The 19,539-nt window shown below is 52.2% G+C and overlaps 8 protein-coding genes across 8 annotated transcripts; 3 read left to right on the forward strand and 5 right to left on the reverse strand.

The window, feature by feature from the left end:
* Nucleotides 1-354: 354 nt before the first annotated feature.
* Nucleotides 355-2,571, forward strand: BC939DRAFT_507870 (uncharacterized protein; the record flags this gene model as incomplete). Its single annotated transcript, XM_051560935.1, has 5 exons — nucleotides 355-564; nucleotides 689-778; nucleotides 886-973; nucleotides 1,124-1,296; nucleotides 1,585-2,571. The coding sequence occupies 5 exons, from the start codon at nucleotides 355-357 to the stop codon at nucleotides 2,569-2,571; spliced, it is 1,548 nt and encodes a 515-aa protein (XP_051406971.1).
* A 573-nt stretch (nucleotides 2,572-3,144) lies between these two features.
* On the forward strand, nucleotides 3,145-4,702 carry BC939DRAFT_467495 (alternative oxidase-domain-containing protein). The gene is made up of 2 exons (XM_051557794.1): nucleotides 3,145-3,772; nucleotides 3,897-4,702. The coding sequence occupies exons 1-2, from the start codon at nucleotides 3,290-3,292 to the stop codon at nucleotides 4,455-4,457; spliced, it is 1,044 nt and encodes a 347-aa protein (XP_051406972.1). The 5' UTR covers nucleotides 3,145-3,289; the 3' UTR covers nucleotides 4,458-4,702.
* Nucleotides 4,703-4,709: 7 nt separating this feature from the next.
* On the reverse strand, nucleotides 4,710-6,764 carry BC939DRAFT_22544 (uncharacterized protein). Its single transcript, XM_051550812.1, has one exon. The coding sequence runs from the start codon at nucleotides 6,270-6,272 to the stop codon at nucleotides 4,977-4,979; it is 1,296 nt and encodes a 431-aa protein (XP_051406973.1). The 5' UTR covers nucleotides 6,273-6,764; the 3' UTR covers nucleotides 4,710-4,976.
* On the reverse strand, nucleotides 5,978-11,759 carry BC939DRAFT_22548 (T-complex protein 11-domain-containing protein). Its single transcript, XM_051550813.1, has 4 exons — nucleotides 10,496-11,759; nucleotides 6,877-9,572; nucleotides 6,367-6,763; nucleotides 5,978-6,300 (listed from the first exon to the last, which is right to left on the reverse strand). Exons 1-4 carry the CDS (start codon nucleotides 11,595-11,597, stop codon nucleotides 6,284-6,286), a joined length of 4,212 nt encoding a protein of 1,403 aa, XP_051406974.1. The 5' UTR covers nucleotides 11,598-11,759; the 3' UTR covers nucleotides 5,978-6,283.
* Nucleotides 11,760-12,115: 356 nt separating this feature from the next.
* BC939DRAFT_467500 (uncharacterized protein) lies at nucleotides 12,116-12,950 on the reverse strand. Its single transcript, XM_051557795.1, has one exon. The coding sequence runs from the start codon at nucleotides 12,691-12,693 to the stop codon at nucleotides 12,349-12,351; it is 345 nt and encodes a 114-aa protein (XP_051406975.1). The 5' UTR covers nucleotides 12,694-12,950; the 3' UTR covers nucleotides 12,116-12,348.
* Nucleotides 12,951-12,989: 39 nt separating this feature from the next.
* BC939DRAFT_507873 (uncharacterized protein) lies at nucleotides 12,990-15,175 on the forward strand (the record flags this gene model as incomplete). The annotated part of the gene is made up of 2 exons (XM_051560936.1): nucleotides 12,990-13,025; nucleotides 13,844-15,175. The coding sequence occupies 2 exons, from the start codon at nucleotides 12,990-12,992 to the stop codon at nucleotides 15,173-15,175; spliced, it is 1,368 nt and encodes a 455-aa protein (XP_051406976.1).
* Nucleotides 15,176-15,218: 43 nt separating this feature from the next.
* On the reverse strand, nucleotides 15,219-17,103 carry BC939DRAFT_467505 (Alpha/Beta hydrolase protein). The gene is made up of 4 exons (XM_051557796.1): nucleotides 17,082-17,103; nucleotides 16,760-16,883; nucleotides 16,210-16,303; nucleotides 15,219-16,095 (listed from the first exon to the last, which is right to left on the reverse strand). Exons 2-4 carry the CDS (start codon nucleotides 16,861-16,863, stop codon nucleotides 15,379-15,381), a joined length of 915 nt encoding a protein of 304 aa, XP_051406977.1. The 5' UTR covers nucleotides 16,864-16,883; nucleotides 17,082-17,103; the 3' UTR covers nucleotides 15,219-15,378.
* Nucleotides 17,104-18,045: 942 nt separating this feature from the next.
* BC939DRAFT_481630 (uncharacterized protein) lies at nucleotides 18,046-19,434 on the reverse strand (the record flags this gene model as incomplete). The annotated part of the gene is made up of 2 exons (XM_051559042.1): nucleotides 18,046-18,212; nucleotides 18,342-19,434. 2 exons carry the CDS (start codon nucleotides 19,432-19,434, stop codon nucleotides 18,046-18,048), a joined length of 1,260 nt encoding a protein of 419 aa, XP_051406978.1.
* Between the last annotated feature and the right edge of the window lie 105 nt (nucleotides 19,435-19,539).

Consider the following 19,539-nt stretch of genomic DNA (forward strand, 5'->3'; position numbering starts at 1 on the left):
TCGGTCTTCCCCCGATATCTCGAAAGGGGGAGCATGTGCCGCGTCTCCAATGGGTCGTGGGGGAGAGGGGGAGATGTCGGATGGGGATCTGCTGTTTGCTTTCCCCCTATTTTTTTTTTTTTGGCCACCAACTTACTTTTTCTTTTCTCCCTTTCCTTTCCCTTTCCTTTCCTTTCTTTTCCTTTCTCTTCTTCTTCTTCTTCTTCAAATACTTACTCGCTACCCATCTCTTCTTTTTTCCCTCCCTCGCGCATTCAACAAAGACTCAGCGGACAACCATCCGCTCCAGAAAAGCAGAGGAAAGCGGTCGACGGAACACCAACAAACTGCAGCAAAGGGCATCCAGGGGCTAGAATGCCGAGCATTACTTTAAGCAATCCCGAGGACAAGGCCACAGTCAAACGGTTTCTCTCCTCGCCCAACACCAGGATCATCACCGCAACGGTGGCCAGGCTCTATGTGGCCTATCCAGACCCCCTTCGATGGACATACACAGGCATCATGGGTGCTGTCGCGCTCATCCAAACAAACAACACCTTCTTTCTCCGTATCGTCGACCTCTTGGTAAGCAAAGAAAAAAAATTGTTCGCACGCTTGAACGGAAAAAAGATCGAGACTCGTAACCATGGTCAAAACGCGATGATGCTGACGACGCAGTTAACTGTTCGAATCACTTGGACTTGGATAGTATGGCAGAGGCGTCGTTTGGGAACAGGAATTGTACGATGGGTTCATCTACTCCCAAGACAAGCCGTTCTTCCATTCGTTTCATGCAGAGGTGAGCACGCATATGGAGCGCTTTCAAACAGGCCGTCTCTTAACCAAGTATGAAGTACTCATCTGGTCCTCCTCTCCGTCGTGTCTCGCCTCCTTATCTGTTGCTAGAAATACATTGCAGGATTCTCGTTTGCGGATGAATTGGAGGCAGACGTCTTTTACGGCAAGGTCCATAGACGAGCGCTCTTGCGACCATGTGAGTTATCAGGATGTATACATCCACACACATACCACTCTCTCCTTTTAGTCACCGCTACTCTTACTGCTATGCTACTATTGCTGCCCATCTCCCTAACACTCCTTTTCCCTTTCATCTCTTTTAATGTGATGCTTGTGGGTCATGCAGTCAAACCTGTGCCGTCTACAGGGGCATTGGTCAGATCAGGAAAGGCTGGAGGAGCACAGGGTCGTGGACGGATTCCGCTTCACAATGGCAAGCTCGACAAATCAAGGATCGGTCTGCCTTCAGACTTTCGACATGTCGGGCATATAGGGTGGGATCCAGACGTTGGGTTTGATGTAAGTCAACACCCCACCCCTATGTCCACTACCAACAGCAGCAATGAAATGGAAAAATGAAAAAAAAGAGAGCAGAAACAAGAAGAGTCCACGGGGACATAGGGGGCTCCTGCGTCATGTGTGCATCCGTCATGTATTCCCACCGCTCTGTTGCATAACAGAGGAGGGGTATCCTGACAATCATGACCACAGGTCCACATCAAAGACGCAGGCTCAAGAGATGCAGTGTCGGTAACTTCAAATCACTGACTCTGACTTTTTTGTTCGCGTCTTATTTTTGGTTTATAGGCACAAAATATCGACCCAGCATGGCGGGAATTGTTTGAACAGCTCGACACGTGCGGTGTGAGTCGCCAACAGATCAACGAGAACGCAACCTTCATCACCGAGTTTATCAGCGCCCATGGCGGACTACCCAAGAATGCCTCCAAACAAAAGAAACCTGACCTCTCCAGGATTGACTCGCCCCCTCCATTGCGGCCACAGTCTCCACAACAACAACAAAAACGACCTCCCCCACCACCTCCACCACCTGGCCATAATAACGTTGCGTCATTACCGTCACCCACGGCGTCAATGGCCTCTCCGGTGCCCTTCCATGGATATCTACCTAGACCATTGGCGCAAGTGATGGCGAGTCTCTCGTTTGGGTCATCATCCTATTATGGCACATCCAATGCCAACTCACAATCACCGCCTTCTCCGCGTGCTTCGGAAGCGCTCATCAACTCAACTCTATCACCAGCCAATAATGCGCCTGCCGAAATCAGCGCAGCAGCAGTACCTCCTGCACCCAGTACCGCACCGCCCCCTCCTCCCCCTCCTCCTCCGCCACCACCACCACCACCACCACCACCAATGATAAATGCCACCGCAAAAGACACAAGATCACCTTTGGCGATATCTGGATCGATCCAGACGGCTAGCCACGCAAAGAATAAGGCCTATAACAACATCAACAACATCAACAACATTAACAAAGACAATAATAACACTGGCAACGTAGTGAAGAGCCCTGTGGAGAGCTCCCTGCTGGCGAGTATCCGCGAATCCGGTGGATTACAGGGACTGCGCAAGACGGGGGCACTTCGATCGCCTCGTCCGATCCCCGCACGGCCGCTCTCACCGCTGGGAGGACCATCGAGTAGTAGTCAGGGGGATCTTGTGTCGGCACTGGTGGCGGCGCTGCAGCGACGACAGACTCGACTGACATATAGCGATGATGAAGGACAGGCACCGAGCGAGGACGATGATAGCTGGGATGCGGATGAGTGAAGTACGGATGACTGGATATGAACGCTCCTTTGACCAAGGTCATTTGCCATTGTCTGTTGTGCTAATACAACAAAATAAAATAAACTAAAAAATTAAAATTAAAAAGAAAGAAGCGGTGTAGGATGGTTCCGTGGCCGGAAGGAAAGATCGATTTCCTTTTATGACAAACAATCAAGGGATCGCCAGGAAAGGGGGAGGGCTGCGGAGCCGAGCATGTTCGTGTACACACTCCGCTCCGATTTTATTTCTGACAGAGCACTCTCGTTTCATCCTCGTTGATGTCATAACAAGTTGCTGCATGGTGATACACAGCCTTTAACGAGTCTGTGTGTCCTGTGTGTCCTGTGTGCATGGGTCTGGGCGGGGGGGGGGGGGGGGGGGGGGGGGGGGGGGGGTGCAGCCAGTGCAGCCGGTGCAGCCAACGATAAATAAAGAAAGACGAAGGAAGCCTCGGGATGGGTGTGGAGCAATTGGGGAAAAGGGGGGGAGTCAGACAGAGGTAAGAATACATCCCTTCCGTTCGGCGGCGGTGTCTCTTCCTTCAAAGGAAGGAAGGAAGGAAGGAGGGGCCTGTGCTGAGGGCGTATAAATAGTCCTCCTGCTGCCCTTTTTTCCCCTCCTCCTCTTCTTCCTCTCATCTCTGTTCCCACGCACACACATTTCACAAAAGAACACTCCTCTTTGCTCTCTCCCCTTTCTGCTCCTCACTCCTCACACAATGGCTTCCTTGGCCCCCCTCAGATCCTCCAAACCCACGGCCGCCCCCCTCAGATCCATCCTCCTCCGCCACTGCCGCCCCCTCGCCCCCTCGCCCTGCGTCCCCTGCTCCCTCGTCGCCCCCGCAGCCACCATCCGCTACCGCCAACTCCAGTCCTCGGGCCAGACCCGCGCCTTCTCCCTCTTCGGCAAGGCCAAGGCCGACTCCTCCATGATCCCCAAAGCCGTCCAGAACGACATCCCTGACTCGCTCCGCCACCTGCACCATCCGGAGCCCATGCGCGACGAATTCAAGGGCCAGAAGAAACTGACCACCGAAGACCTCGAGGCCATCCCCATCGACCTTCAGTTCCATCGCGAGCCATCCGGCGCTTCCGACTGGGTCGCTTACCAGGTCGTCAAGAGCCTCAGGATCCCCGTCGATCTGTTCTTCAGAACAAAGTACATCCATCGCGTCGTCGCCCTCGAGACCGTCGCTGCCGTTGTAAGTGGGCTCTCCCCCTCGCTTCCCTTCCCTCATCCTTATGCAATCCTGTGCTACACAAGCCTAATCCTCTCTCTCTCTCTTTTCTCTCTTTCGTCTGCTGAACTCTATCTATTTTTCATAGCCCGGAATGGTCGCAGGAATGCTTCGCCACCTGCGCTCGCTCAGGAAATGCTCTCACGACGGCGGCTGGATCTCGCATCTGCTGCACGAGGCCGAGAACGAGCGCATGCACCTCCTCACCTGGATGAAGGTCGCTCAGCCAACCCTCTTCGAGCGTGCCTTGGTCACCGCCGTCCAGGGCGTCTTCTTCAACGTCTTCTTTGCCCTCTACATGGTCTCTGACCGCACCGCCCATCGTGTCGTCGGCTACTTGGAGGAGCAGGCCGTGATTTCCTACACACATATGCTTGACGAGATCAAGACTGGCGTCCTCGAGAACGGTCCCGCTCCCAAGATCGCGATCGACTACTGGAACCTGGCCGACAACGCCACCATTCGCGACGTCTGTCTCGCCATCCGTCTGGACGAGGCCGTTCACATGCACACGAACCACCATCTCAGCGACCGCATTGCCCTCAAACAAGAGGACCTCCGCGTCGACATCCAGAAACTACAGGAAGAGCATGGTATGGTCCCCAACCATAACGCAGAAGAAGTATGGACCAAAAAGGGCAAGTACTAAGCTTGCACACCCATCCATGCACCCGCACCTGCACCTGCACTTCAATCAAAAAGTAATGATGTACTCTACATACGCACTTTGCAAATCTCTTTCGGAAAGACGATCGCATGTATTTCATATCCAAAAATTATTTAGTAAACCATTCAACAAAGGAATAAATAACTTTAGTCGCATTTGACCATCGGATCTCTATTGCCGTTAACATTAACGTTGCATCAACCTGCTTTGCTGTCCATTCATAAAAGACTATTGATTGTATTGTGTTTTATTGTATTGTACAATGATATGTTGGTTGCAGAAAAATATCAAAAAGGCAGAAAACAGAATGATAGTAGATAATAAACAATGCATGGTCTGGATACGCGTGCAAAAGGTCTATCGTAAAAACACGCACACACTCTCACACACACAAAAGAAAAAGCGAGAAATGAACAAACACCCTTTTTTTTTTCTTTTTTTTTTTTTTCTTTTTCTTTTTTCTTTTTCCCTCTGTACACATAAACCCCGTCCTCCTCAGACTCATAACGCATCAACCGTGTCCCTGTCTTTCTCCAGCCAATTCTCCGCACGTCCTTGCTTGATCATCTCGCAGTACCACAATCCATACACCTTCTTATTGAACTCGGACACCGATCGAATCTTCTCCAACAGCGCAACCATCTCGTCTTCCAGTCCCGTCAATCCGTGCGCCTCCATCTCCGCCGTATTGAAACTAAGCTTTGCTGCCAACGCTTCTGCCGCTGCCTTGTTCGCCTCCTCCGGCGACATTGGAGGAGATGCCGGCGATGGTGCTGGTGCCGGTGCCGGTGCCGGTGCAGCTAAAGTAGCTGTCGCCTCAGTACGATCGCTGGGGCCGTTTCCATTTCCGTTCTGACGATCCTGATCCTGACCCTGCTCCGCCTTCTCCTTGCTAGTGGCTGTTGAATCATTGCTACGTACTGCTAGTGCTGCTGCTGCTGCTGCTGCTCCTGCAGTCGCTCCGCAGCTCTCGTCTCCCTCCTCATCCTCATCCGCCTTGCCACTATCCTCCGGACTCGATGAAGACGAAGACATCGACATCGCCGATGCCAACGACGCGCACGACGCCGAGAGCACCATCATCGATGAACTCGAGTGCAAATACAACCACCGCCGGAAATGAATCAACAACCGCTTCTGGATCAACATATACAGTGTCGACGTCCTGCTCAGCGCATTGTCAAGCCATGCCGTAAGCAAGTTCGTGTCCGAAGCCGATAATCCGTTCGCAGGAACAGTCGGCGCCGCTGTCGGTGCTGTATTCTCCTTGACGTCACCGCTTCTGGATCCAGACGCCTCTACCCCACGAGGATCAGGCTTTGGAGTCAAGGTCTCGGACGCAGGGGAGGGTCTTTGGCCTGCATTCAACGCTCCCACCCCCAATGATCCACTTGCAGTCACAGTTGAAGATCCCGCCACCGCAGAGCCGTTCTTGCTCCTCTCCCGAACCTTTCGTGCCGCAAACTCGATTTGGACAACAATATCCTTCATACCGCTACTGCTTCCTGAAGCGGCATCAGCATCCACTTTGCCTGCAGCCGCCGTAGCTCCTGGCCCTGGATTGGTGTTTGCTCCGAAATTCGCGTTCTCGTCCGTCAACAGTAGCCAGACAACCTTCTTGATTTCGATCAAATCCTGCGTTGTCCAACAGTTGTGCGCGAGCTGACGGAATAAAATCAAAAGCGTGCAGAGAATCGTCAGATCCTGAAAATCATTATGAAACGACAACATCCGGTAATGGTCCAACTCGAAAGTCTCCGGCATCGTATTGGTCGATCCATGCGGACGCAGGATCATTTCGAGCAGACCTATAAAAAAAAAAATCCTCGTTACGTTAGCAAGAATCACAAACAACAGAAGTCTTGCAGCCCAAAAAGATCGCAGTACGTACCTTCGTTCACCACACCGTCCAGGATGTTCTCTCCAATGTCGGCTCTGACAACGCTGGACCGTCTCTTGGCATTAAAGGATGAAACCACCGGCACCACCAAGGCCTTGGACTCGTACCCGCTCTGCTCCGGGTCGCTCGACGAGAAACCGGCGGACGAAATACTGAGCTGTTTTGAATTCGTATCTGACGAACCAGACACTTCATTACCCGATGTCTGCGGTCCAATCACAGAGCGCTTGACTGACTCCCACTGGATCCAGGACCGCTTGAACCACTCCTTAGTTCTATGGATAGTTCCTCCGCGAGCGAGAGTCTCCGTGAAGAACTTTTGCTCGAAATCCACAGAGTTGTCTAGGAGCCATGGCCTCAAAGTCCGCAATTGGTGGTTGGCGATATCCTATCAGCACATGAAAGATTTTAAATGCGATAAAAAAACCATTAGAGCGACCATCCCTATCGAGTTGAACGCACTGCCATGACAAAAAAAAAAAAAATCAAGAATACACATACCAGCTTCATCCATTCCAGAATCTCAAAGCACATACGGATTCCACGCACAATCTCGTCAAAGTCGACAACAAAATTGACCATAGACTCGACCAGGGCATCTCGCATCGGGGCACAGTGGCCCTTCAGTGAATCACCAAGGAACCTGAAGAGAGCATGGACATCCAGTACACCGTGATCGAGTTCCTGGAGCAGCATGTCCGGATCCAGCGTCGACTGCAACAGGGCTCGCTCCGGATTGACTGGGGGCGCACCCCCATCTTGGTTTGCTACCGCTGGTGGTAGAGCAGGCAGAAGTGATATCAAGATCTCTCGGAGTTCATCAATTAATCGCGGAAGGAGAACAGCCTTGGGTAGCGGACACATCTGTTGTGCTTGCTGCTGAACCAATCTGCTCGTGGGACTGGAAGAGGACAGTCCAGCCAGACTGAGCATCGTTGCGGCGGTTTCACGTCGAGCTGTAAGGATCGCTCGTCGATTCGACAGCTCGATGCCAACCTCGCGCCAGAACCGATCCGCCTCCCGCCGCTTGACAAGGCCACGCTCGCCGTCAAAATTGGGCCGGAACTGGAGGTGAGGGTCAAAGACAATATCATGTCGCAGCTGCGGGTTTTTGAAGATCTCGAGCATGTCCAGCTCTCGCAGCGTCTCACGAGTAATGGGTAGCGACAGTGTTGCAGGGTTAACTGTAGGTGCCAGCGCAGGTGCCGATTTCGATGATGGAGCAGCTGATGGCGTTCGAGTAGACGGCAGCATTCCAGTCGCGGACTTGCTGGTCTGGGATGAGTGCTGAGTCTTTGATCTTTGCTGAAGTTGACTTTGAATGATCTGATCTTCCTTCTGCATAGGTCGGGTAGGTTTTGGTGCATGAGCTAGGATTGGGGCTGGAGCTGGAGTTGGAGTTGGAGTTGGAGCTGAAGCTGGAGTGGGCTGGGGGTTCGATACAGCTGTGCGCTCAGATGCATGATGAGTGGCTACTGACGCAAGGGTGTCAACCAATTTGGCGCTGGCGGTACTCCTCTGTCCAGCCTCAAAAACAGCGGGCTCCTTGGACACGTCGGCGTCGAGAGGGTGGATGGAAGGCTGCATGTGAGGCTGGTTACTTGCCTCGGGTATAATGGATGCATTTCCTGAAACGGGCCTTGCAGGCTCGCTATCGAAGGGGTGTATCCGTGTAGACTGCTCCAGACGATGATGGATTGATTGACTTGCTGTGTGGGCTTGTTGGACGTGATGAACAGCCGATTCACTATGCCGCTTGAGCTGATCATGATCCTTCGGATTCTGCAGAGACATTGTCGTCTGGTGGTCGCTGAGGATCGAATCATCCTGCATGACTGACGAGGTTTGGTGCCGGGCTCGCTTCAGACGCTCCATACTGCTGGCAGTTGGTGAGGTTGGGGAAGACATTGACGACTGGAAGGACGTTGTTTGTGCAGGGGGACTTCTCTGACGCTTGTGGTGTAGATCGCGCTCTGGGTGGACCTGGATGCGGAGTGGATGTTGAGGAGCTAAGATATGCTGGTCGTGTGGGCTCTCGGCACGATTGTGCTGGGTATCTTGCAATGCGGAATGCGAGGCTGATGAAGATTGGCGCTGCTTATGTTGATGAGAATGCTGGATATGGCGCTGATGATGGGTTGCGATAGATTTCTGTACCTGGTTGTGGTCCTGCTCAGCCCCTTGATCATGGGCCTGTTGATGGGACGACTGCCGATTCCTGGACTGCCGGCGTTGGTGCAGAAGGCGATGCGACGATGAACTCCGATCTGACATCGACAGCTCCGACTCGGATATCGTCCGCACGCGTCGTGTTGATTCCATCGTATTTGTATCGATGTGTTCCTGTAGAGACTCTGCCGCAACCTCACTATGAGTGTTGGAACAGCCACAGGAGGAAGTGCAAAGGTTTCGTGGAGTCTTTGTCGAAGAATGAGACGACTTTTTGATCCGCTTCCGACGCGATGCTGAAGGAAGAGAGACCGTAGAGGTGGAGGCGGAGGTACTGCTGGCTGATGAGACTACTGATGCTGGCGAAGATGTATAAGAGAGGCTGGAGTTGCGTCTCTTGGACCGCTTGTGGCCAAAAGTGGTCAGCGTGGGCACGGTCGAGATGTCGCGGAAGCTGATGCTCCTGACGTCTGTTACGACGATATGCGGACGACTTGTGGGAGGAGGAGAGTGGTTTTCAACGCCGCTGCTCTCTACTGGGTTCTGCAGGCTGTTCTTCGATTGACTGTGGTGATTCAAAAATGCTTCGCCCTGTGAGATTGAAGAGCGAGGCCCAGAGAGGAAATGGGGGAGAAAATGAGCTCTGCGCCTAGAATCGCGCTGAGCCTGGTCCTTTGCAGGGGCGGAAGATGATGAGGGTAGCACTGAAGAGTCGTTGTCCTGGTCGACGGAGAGGAAAGAGCCTTTTTTGAGGCGAAGGCTATCTGAGGGAAGGGTGGTGGATGGCTCTGTCTCTGCTGAGGATGAGGATGAGGATGAGGATGAGGATGAGGATGAGACAGACGAACTTGAGGGTGATAGCGAAGGTGCAGTGGAAGGAGGAGATGCTGTTGGCGATGAAGAAGAGCGTTTGGTAGAGGCAGAAGCAGAGGTCGCTCCTGATGAAGTCGACATATGGCACATATCACTGCCAGGAGATATCCTGCCCCCAGTATGTGTAGCTTCAGCGGAGGACGAGGAAGGTGTGGCTACAGCACAGAAGCACACGAAGAAGAGCGATGGACGATGGTGGTAATGACGGTGACGATGACGACGTTATAGGAGTTCAGGAGAAGGGGCGATGAAGAAGATCAGGACGAGTCGGAGCCGCAGGAGGAGATGCGAATGGAGAGCGAAGGAGGAGACAAAGAGAAAGGAAGAAGAGAAGAAGAGTATGTGGTGAGTATAGGCATCTTGTTCCGACGGGATCATCATTGTCATGGATAGCTGGGTCAATGGCACACACACACAGCCCATTCTTTGTTTGATCGCAGGATGAACAAACCACCATCGGCGCCACCATCGGCACCACTACCACCACCACCATCGACACCATCACCACGGTTCGTTCAAGTTAGCGACAAAGAAAGAATGACATTTAGATTCATCGAAAAGGGGTCCAAAGGAAGACAAGTTAAAATAATGCACCACAGCTCAGAAGCAAAAGGTATGCAGCAATGCATCTGCCGGACAGAAACACAAAGAGCAATTCAAGAAAGTACCACGGTCCGAACGCGTCGCAGACTGAGTCGCACCACCAACAACAAACTCTAGGAAAAATATATATAAATCTGTGTGGTACGTGTGTGTGTAGACATAGATGTGGATTGTGTGTGCAACATGCTGTGGAGACATGATCCCAAGGAGGACCCGTGGTGATTATTTCCCCTTAGCCACCTCTTGCTGCCACGCTGCCATCTCCAAGTTGGCCACCCTATGTGCAGCATGACATGGGCCCACCAGGAAGTAACCGCCATTGGCCCGACCCCCTCCATAGTACGTGTGCAAGAGAAGAAAAGGAGGGACGCGGAAGAAGTGGATGTGGAGGTGGATGTAGACGAGGGTAAAAGGAAATGTAGGACCAAACATGGATACTTGGTCCTCCTAGTCTTCTTTGTTTCTCCGTTCTTACCTCTGTCATTCGAATAGATCTGTGTTTGAGTGTAATCCGCGGCCTTCTTGGATTGGTGGCGCTGCACTCCTTCGCCAATGTCATCACGACCTGCACCTGTCCGTTCACTGTCGTATCTCGGTCTCTCTGATTTGAGGTTAGCTCTGGCAGTGGTAACAACGACATCGACATTGACGGCACTTCCGGTAGACTGGGCCGGTAAGGCATCCCGGGTCATTGGGGCGACTGCAGAGATACGCTTCCTTTGTGCTGTATGGACAGGGACATTATTGTCCATGGACTGCAATAAAGTATGGGGATGTTGCTGTTGGATGATTGAATTGGAGTCATTGTTGTAGTTGATGCTGCTATTGCCTCTGTCTAGACCGCTGAGGCGGCGGCCCTTGCCCGAGCAGCGGTTGCTTTCGCTGTCAATGTCGATGTGTCTGTACTTGTCGCCGTCAGCTGCATGGTTTTCCACAGCTTGCGCCCGGTCCCTTGGGAAATCTCGAAGGGAGAGAGCAGGTTTGGCGTTGTATTGGGACCAGCCATGGTGGTCTCTGTGGTCCCTAGCTTTGGCCTGCAGGGTGGCAGGTGAGGAGGAAGAGAGAGATATTGACGGGGGCGAGGACAGGTCAGGGTCGGACGAGGCTGAGGAGTGGTACGCGGTGATGGCGTTGATAGAGTCGAGATGGGATATGGGGGATGAGAGCGGGGAGGAGGGGGAAGCGGGGGAGGTTAGGGCGGCGAGGGAGTCTGGCGAGGGTTTAGTGAGGTCGAAGCTGGGGTGGATGGCAAGGACGTCTGCGTTGGTGTTTGTATTGGGCCGCACATGGCTGGAGGTGAGACAAGGCGTCGAGGCCGAGGATCTCGAGTGAATGGTGGCGGTGGACGGCAGGGCCGAGGAGGAGGAGGAAGAGGAAGAAGAAGAAGGAGCGGAGGAGGAGGAGGAGGAAGAGGAAGAAGAGGAGGAAGCGGCTGAGGCAGTGGCGGAGACGGAGGAGTGGGTGGCAGGGGCAGCAGAGGTGGCGGAGGTGGTGGCGGTGGCGGTGGCGGAGGTGGGTGGGGAGGGCTTTTGGCGGAAGAGGAGCGGGTTATTCCAGGAGGAGGGATCCTGCTGCATTGCGAGGTCGAGTGGACTCGGGGCTGGTTGACAGCAGAGACACGCCCTCGTCGGTTGCTGTGTCGATTGAGAAGAGGGAAAAGGAGGGATGGGTGGGATGGCAATGGCAATGGCAATGGCAATGGCAATGACAATGGCAATGACAAGGATGACAAAGAGAGCAGGGTATGTGCTTTGGTAAGAGAAAGAGAGAGCAAGAGGGAGAGAGAGGGAGAGAGAGGGAGGGAGAGGGAGAGGGAGAGGGAGGGAGGGAGGAAGAGAGAGAAATAAAAAAGAATCCGAGGAAGAAAAGAGAGAGAGAAAAAAGTTGGCTCTGCTCCTTCTTTAGTGTTGGTTGATGCGAGAGAGTGGAAGGAGAGTGGGAGGAGAGTGGGAGGTGGAGGGCGAGCAAAAGAAAGAGAGTGGGGGTGGGGGGAGAGAAGAGGAGTGAGAGTAGGACAAGAGACAGGAGAGAAAGAGAAGAGTGCGAGAGAGGTGACAGGGGACTGAGGTGTGCATTCAATGGTATGCAGCTTGTGGTATGGCCATGGTCTGAAAAAGGCTGTTTATTGTTGTTGCCCTGCCCCTGCCTTTGCACCTGCACTCACTCGACTCGCTGTTGTTTTGATTAGGAAAGAAGTGGGTCGAGCGATGGAATGAATCACTGCCGACCCGCACCCCCACGCTACCGAATGGAATGAATGAATCTGGGAAATAGGAGGGCAGCGAACAGGTCATATGCAGTCAGTTAGCCAGCCATTGGATGGTATCGTCATTCTACCGACGATGACCTTGACCAGCAGGATAAAATAAAGCAACGAATGCACTCCTCTGCTGTAAGGCAGGGTCCTTTTCCAGTGGCAGGGCCGAGGTTACAGCGCCTGCAGCCATACAGTAGGAGCCTTAAACCTGCAACCCTGACCAGCATGCAGCTGCATCTGTGGAAGCACAAAAGCAAAGATGCAGGAAGCAAGAAGAGGAAGGGAGAGAAGGGTGTGTACCATGTGTGGCCGGCTCGAATGCCAAATGCCAATAGTCCATCGATGTAGAGTATAGACACAGAGACATGTAGACTCGTAAACATGCGAGTAACCTGTAGCTTGCAGGGCCAATGCATATTCCTGTGCTCGTATGTACTTCCGTACCTCCGTACTTCCACCCAAACTGCACTCAGCTGCAGATGGCGGTGAGGAGAGGTCCGCCACTTTCCTTCCTGGATCCCGCTCTGCTCATTTCATTTCCTTTTTTTCATTCGTTCGGTTCATTCGATTCATCTTGATCCTGGCTAGCTCCTTCCCTCCTTCCCTCCTTCCCTCCTTCCTTCCTTTCCCTCCCTTTGGTTGGTCCCTGCGTAGCTGATTATTTTTATTCCCGCGCCTCTTCCGAGAGAGACAGACAGACCCGTTGACTAATATGAAGACCCCGTCTGCCGACTCTGCACGGGCACTGGTAAAAAGAAAAAAAAGAACTGTATCTGAATGAATTGATGAATGAATAGTGTGAAGATAAATAAAAAGAGGCGAATCCATGCTCTGTTGGATGCTGTTGAATGCTGTTGGATGCTGTTGGTGCCAGCTGTGCTGAATATAATTTTCTCTAGCCAGTGGTTTCTCACCCCTGCAATGGTTTCATGAGCAAAGCATGCCGCCCTACGCTTCCTCCCCTGTGCTGCTCCGACATACAATGCATCCACCGCTAGACTATCCATCATCATCACTATCAACCCCACTATCGCCCTCACTCATTTACACAGCATAAATTGCGGTACATGTACATGAAGTGAACCACTAATACATAGTGTCAATGCTCAAGGCCCATGCGAAAGAACACCTCTTATCGGTATTCAAATCCCATTGTCCTTCCCGACAATTAAAAAAGACGCCTTCTCCTCTCCTTCTCTTTCTCTTTCTCGCTCTCTCTCTCTCGTTTTCTCAATGAGCCCTCCCCCCTCCCCTCCTCCATCTTCATCTTCACCATCTTCATGGCTCTGAAGAGCGTTGGCTAAGCACACCACTTGACTTAGCGCATGCTGGATTTCTTTGCATATATGTGATACATATGTGATAAATATGTGTGTGTATGTGTGTATGTGTGTATATCCGTGTATATGTGTGTGTGTATGTGTGTGTATGTGTGTGTATGCGTGCATTTGTATACAGTTGTTATGAATGATATATCCGTTGCAATGCTCACATTCCGCGCGTCCTAACACCGCGCTTTTCCTTTCCTTCTTTATTTTTTTCCTTCCCTCCCTCCTCTTCGTGTAGGTCCAGGCGGCCCTGTTAGCCCGCCTCTGCAACCGATACCACGATCTGGGCGCCTTTGCCTCCGAGCCCCTCCAACAGCGGATTCATTTCCTCGTCAAACCCGATGCCTCCAACCTCAGGGACCTTCTCATCTGGGACTTTCCTGCCTTTACCGCCACTGGCGCCGATCCAACCACAACTACGGCTACGGCTACTACTAATCCGACTACGCCTGCGTCATGGACTCCCGTGCAGATGCAAGACTTCATTGACCAACATTGGTCTGCAGACCAGCTCCCGCTCGACCCTCCCAGTTGTTTTTCCAGATCTTGGGAAACCACCCCCGTCCTTGTCAAGGCCTTGGATCCAGAAACTGTCCAGGCCATAGTCCCCATTGGTCAACAGGACGGCACCATCTTAGTCATCGTCTTGCTCGCTGAACTCGACAGGAACCAGAACTCGCCCGCCACGGAATCGGTTTGGAAATACCATAACATGGTCACCGTGCCAGCCCAGGTTGATCTCCAGACACGGGGGTGGAATCTTCTGACCGACCAGTCTCAGCTACCCATTACAATCGAGAAGCCTCCAGAGCAGGTTTCTTTTGATTCTAAGGAGGAATGTACTAAGGAGGAGGAAGAGGAGGAAGATGATGAAGATGATGACGATGATTATTGGGGCCAGTACGGCGACGCAGCGGATGATTCCTCCGCAGAAGAGACCGTTGACCAGGAACAGGCCCCTAAGCGACCTTCAGACGCTACTATCCCCAACGTAACCACGCAAGACGACGACGACGACGACGACGATTACTGGAGAAAATATGCTGAGCGCCAAGAAGAGCACGAGAAACTCGAACGGAAAAGACAGCTACAGCTACAGCAACAGGAACAAGAACAGCAGCAACAGCAACAGCAACAGCAGCTACGAGACCACGACTCAACTGTTGAAGAGACAATTGCCGCAACCCATGAGCAGGACATAAAAGCCGGCTTGCTACCCACATCATCCACCCCACTCGGCCATGTTGATCCAACCATGCTCTCATCCTTACTAGACATGTTAATCGAGAAATCGGGACAGCTCCCGCCCGACAGTCCTTCCTTACCAACGGAAACCGTACCGTCGCAGGAGCAGCTGCAGGATATGATGCCGGGCCACACGCGCATCCCAGCCCACGCGTCCGTCGTCGTTACACCAAACACAGGCACGTCCTCGTTCTCTCGGGATGAGAGCGCTCGTACCAGGGTCTTTCAATCTTTACGATCCGCCGCCCAGCAGGCTATGCTCGCTGGACTCTCCAAGGACGATGTCTTTGGTATTCTTAGCAACGTATATGATTCTTTCGAATAAAGCATTTCCTCAGCGGAACCAACCACTCAAGGGACAGATATTAGTGCTTATGAAATCCAATATACATGTATTATTACTATTAGGTTGTGTGGTTAGTGGTCGTTAGTCTATGAACTAGCCTATGTCCTCCCGACGACCCCCACCGCACGATCTCAAAGAGCCTTCCTCCTCCTCCTCCTCCCTCATACAACTATTTTACGGTCTCAAAAGCCCTCCTTGTACAACCGTGTCGCGACGTTCATATACAGTTCGACCGCATCAAACGGCTTCTGGTTATATCCAATCTTCAATCGCCAGCGATTGTTCAAATCCCAATGGTCCGCCTCCACCGTGTCCACATATTGCCCCCAACGCGCACTCATCGTCGACACCAATCCGTCGTTCTCCCCCTCCTTTGCCTTGATTACCTCCCATGGGAATCCCAACGGCGCCCACAACGGGATCTGCGGCACTGACGCTCCGTACGAATAATAAGATACCCTCGGATCATCCGGCGTATTCGGATTAAACACCTCCCTGCAATAAGTCGTTGTCAGATTCGCGTACGCGGGTGTGTCCAAGTATGGGATCAATCGATCCAACAGAGGGGTGATCACTCTCGCATAAGGTGCCGCACGTTTCGCGGATGGATGCGCAGGTTCTGTGGCGTTGACCATCATCGAATGTAGCGCTTCCGAGGCCTCCTGGACCACTGCTCCCGACAAGGCCTCTTGGACCACTGCTCCAGACATCATCGCTGCTTCGCCAAGCTTGCGCATTGCTTCCTCCTCAGACTTTGGGAACAATCCCACACCAACGTTGTCCCTGAACCAGTCCATCACGGGCGATCCTCTATGAGGGGTCGACAGTGTCGTCAACGATTGCACATCATAGTTCTTGTCATGGATATGGCTGATCAAGTATCGGCAATCAAGGCCACCCTAAAGATGCCCAAAAAAAAATATCCAAAAAAAAATACCCAAAAAAAAGTTGATGTGTTAGCAGCCAAAGACATTGACTTGCATGGGAAAGTTGACGAGCGATGTAACACATACCATGGAATGAGCAACAAAGTTGATGGACATGCCTTGCATGGTCGTCGACAGGATTTTGTGCAGATCCTCTGCGCGTTCCTTGATCGAGCCCGTTCTATACAAGAGCATATTCAGAAGCATCGTCCACGGTTTAATGACAACGATAATAATAATAGTATTTTTTTGAGAGCACCATAGGACGCTTGTCAGGAGGGAACATCTGGAGCTCTCACCATCCCACACCCCACACCTCACATCCCACATCCCAGAACCATAGCCTGCAGCCTGCACAAACCTGAATGATCCAACTTCGCCCAACAAAAAAAGAGAAAAAAAATTGTCCTAGTCATGCACTCGAAATCATATGATCGATACATGACCATGGTTCGATATACAAAGTTGACCCCACAAAACAAAGATTTCCCAAAAGCAGCCATGTCGCACCATGGCAGGACGAAGAGCAGATCCAATATACCCTGGCCACATGGGGTCATATGTCCTCCCTCCTTGCTCCCTTTCCATTGTCAATTCCAGATGATCTCATGGGCAGAGGAATGGGGCTATTATTTACCTTGGCACCTTCGCAACTACGACCTTGGCCCCAAGCTTCGTTAGGGCCTTTTGAATGCCGTTCCAATAGTGGATTTGTAGGTGGGGTACCGCATCAGGCCCCATCTTGTCAAACCCAAACAGCCCTACAACGCGTTATGACGTGAACAAAGGGAGAAGCATTGTAAGACAAAATTGTCCAAAGAAATAGGGCATAGTCCTGCATTTGGATATGCCGAATAAGAAAATTGGCGCGTCTCTATACCACCAACACAAAACTAGAGAAGAGAGAAAAGAAAAAAGTCCCTTCCCCTCTCCAAGCATAAGGCAATGCAGACACATACCATGGCACAGCACAACGGCATGTCGCGGGGCAGTGTAGCTCGAACTCACTGGCATCGCGTATCCATAGTTCTTTATCCGTCGATCAAGACCTCTCCATGGTTGCAGCGAGGGGTACTGCTCATGACGGAGTCGAATCTGCATTCCCTCTTCGACCTCTCGACTGTAGACCGCAGAGGAAGAAGACTTTGAGGAGTCATCCTTGGAGGACGAGGCTCCCTTGCCGACAAGTCCAAGACTGGCCTTAATGGAGGTGACAATATGGTTGGTCGAGTGGACTGTCGCGGCGACAGAGGAGCGGATTTGGGATGCGATAAAGGAGGTCGTACTCATCAACATGGCTTCAGTTTATATGTATATATCAAGAAAATGGAGAAATGGAGAAATGGCTGGCGGGGCTGGCGGTGATGGCGGAGTAGATGCGTGTTGCAGTGTAAAAGAAATGAGGAGACGTAGGACCAAACGATCCCGTATGGACTAGGGGGAGAATCAGGCGCCGTGGAAGGTGAACCAGCCTTGACAGGGGAGCAAGCTGCAATCGGAAGAGTGAGAGTGGAAGAGAGCGGAGCGGAGGAGTGTTTGGAATAGGTGGTGGTGGTGGTGGCGGTGGGTGGGTTGAAATCCTGATGTGTGTTGAGAGAAGAAAGAGATGTAATCGTTCTCCACCACAGTGCTCTTGTCCACTTCCGTTGCTTCGCGGTCCCTGCACTTTGCGTCCCCCTTAATGACAACTTAAGTCCAATCGTTCAACGTGCCCGAAGGACGGGCCCCCGACGATCATTTTATTTTCGGCTATGTTACAAATGGTGGCAACGACGACAGACTGCTAGGATACGGTGTGAGATTGGAAGGAAAGGGGTATCTGCGGAGAAAAAAGGAGAAATGTCATAGGAAAATGCCAAAGTCAGCTTTGGAGGACGTCTTTTTTTTTTTTTTTTCTTGTTCTTGTCAAATAAAAAAGACTATTTAGTCTTGTCTTTGTCCTACACCAAGTGGACTCAGGAAGGGCGTAAAGTTGGAAAACGGCTTTGGATGCGTCTTTTCCCTGTCGTGGCGATGGATTCGAATGTGCTGATTCAAGTTATCGCTACGCGAAAAGCGCTTTGTGCAGGACAACACAGGACACCCAAAAGCTGGGAAAAGCGAAATGGCATAACGTGCCGCGTTAATACACTGTTCTGTTTTTTTGTCTTCCTGTCGATATAGCAAGAGAACCAAAGCGGCGTCTAGCGTCTAAAATGAGAAATGCTCGCTCAACTTACGTTTCTCCAGTGTGTGCACCGAACGCACATGGCGCTTCAGATGTTCTGACCGCTTAAACAGCCTGCCACAGTCTTCAACATTGCAGGAGAATACCTTGGTCAAGGCATCAGGATTCAAGGATGCCCGACGCGATCGTGGCTTGGCTGAGGTGTTCGTCGGAGGCGAGCCAGAGGCCGACGATGAGCTCGACGTGCTGGAAGTCACTGAAGCCATGGAGGCAACAGAGGCGATCGATGTTATAGAAGTCGAGGACGCCGTCGCAAGCATCGGTGCGCTCTCCATTGGTCGAGATTCTGGCGCATGAATAGGCTCCAAGAGCTCATGGGAATGGGTCATGGGGTATAGAGAGCCCAGGGAGCCGTGCCGAGGAAAGAGGTATGCGGGGTATTCGTCTGGGACCTCAAACTGTGTGAGAGCTCCATCCAACATCGAGGTTGAGTAGCCACGAATAGACCGGAATGGCGCTTGGAATGAATGCATTGGGTGGCCAAGCGGTGGACTGGAAGAGGAGCAGGATAGGGAGGTGTTTGAAATCTGGATATCATCCATGGGATGAACAAGACCCAGGTGGCGGGCAAGGCTCTCGCTTTGGTACTCAAATTTAGTCTTTGTAACTGTGGCAGCTTCCAGGCTGTTGATGGATGAGGATAGCTGGTCCATCTGAAAGGGATGTATCGGCTGCTGATAGCTGTTGCCAGGCATGTTACTGCTGTGATGGCCCAAGGCCGTTGCGGGCTGCTGGACTGTGGTATTAAAAGCCGGTGTAGATCCTGTGTAGGGCAGGGCAGATACTGAAGACGGTTGGGGGACTAAACTCTGGTCGAGCGGAGCCGGAGTGAAGTGCTGGATTGACGATTCTTGGACACTACTGCTACTGAAGGCTGTGTCCATGTGGTTGTGGATCGTGAGACCCTGTCCGAGCCCTTGGACAGAGGCTCGACCAGGGACGAAGAAATCTTGTGGGAGACTAACGAACTGGAGGTGTGGGGCCGATAGCGACCGGGCAAACATAGGGATGGCTGCTGTAGCGGACGAGAAGGCAGCGGATGCGGCTGTTGAGGTGTGCTGCTCGTTATGGTCGAAGAAGGGCATTTTGCGAGGGAGGGAATATGTTGGGTAAAGGGGGGGGGGGGATGCGGCGGATGCCAGGGCACTCTGTGGAGAGCGGGAGGGTGTCTGCTGTATCCGGGGAACGAG

This window comes from Gamsiella multidivaricata (assembly GCF_025024155.1).
Source record: "Gamsiella multidivaricata strain RSA 2152 chromosome Unknown BC939scaffold_109, whole genome shotgun sequence".
In the NCBI taxonomy this organism is placed as follows: Eukaryota; Fungi; Mortierellomycota; class Mortierellomycetes; order Mortierellales; family Mortierellaceae; genus Gamsiella; species Gamsiella multidivaricata.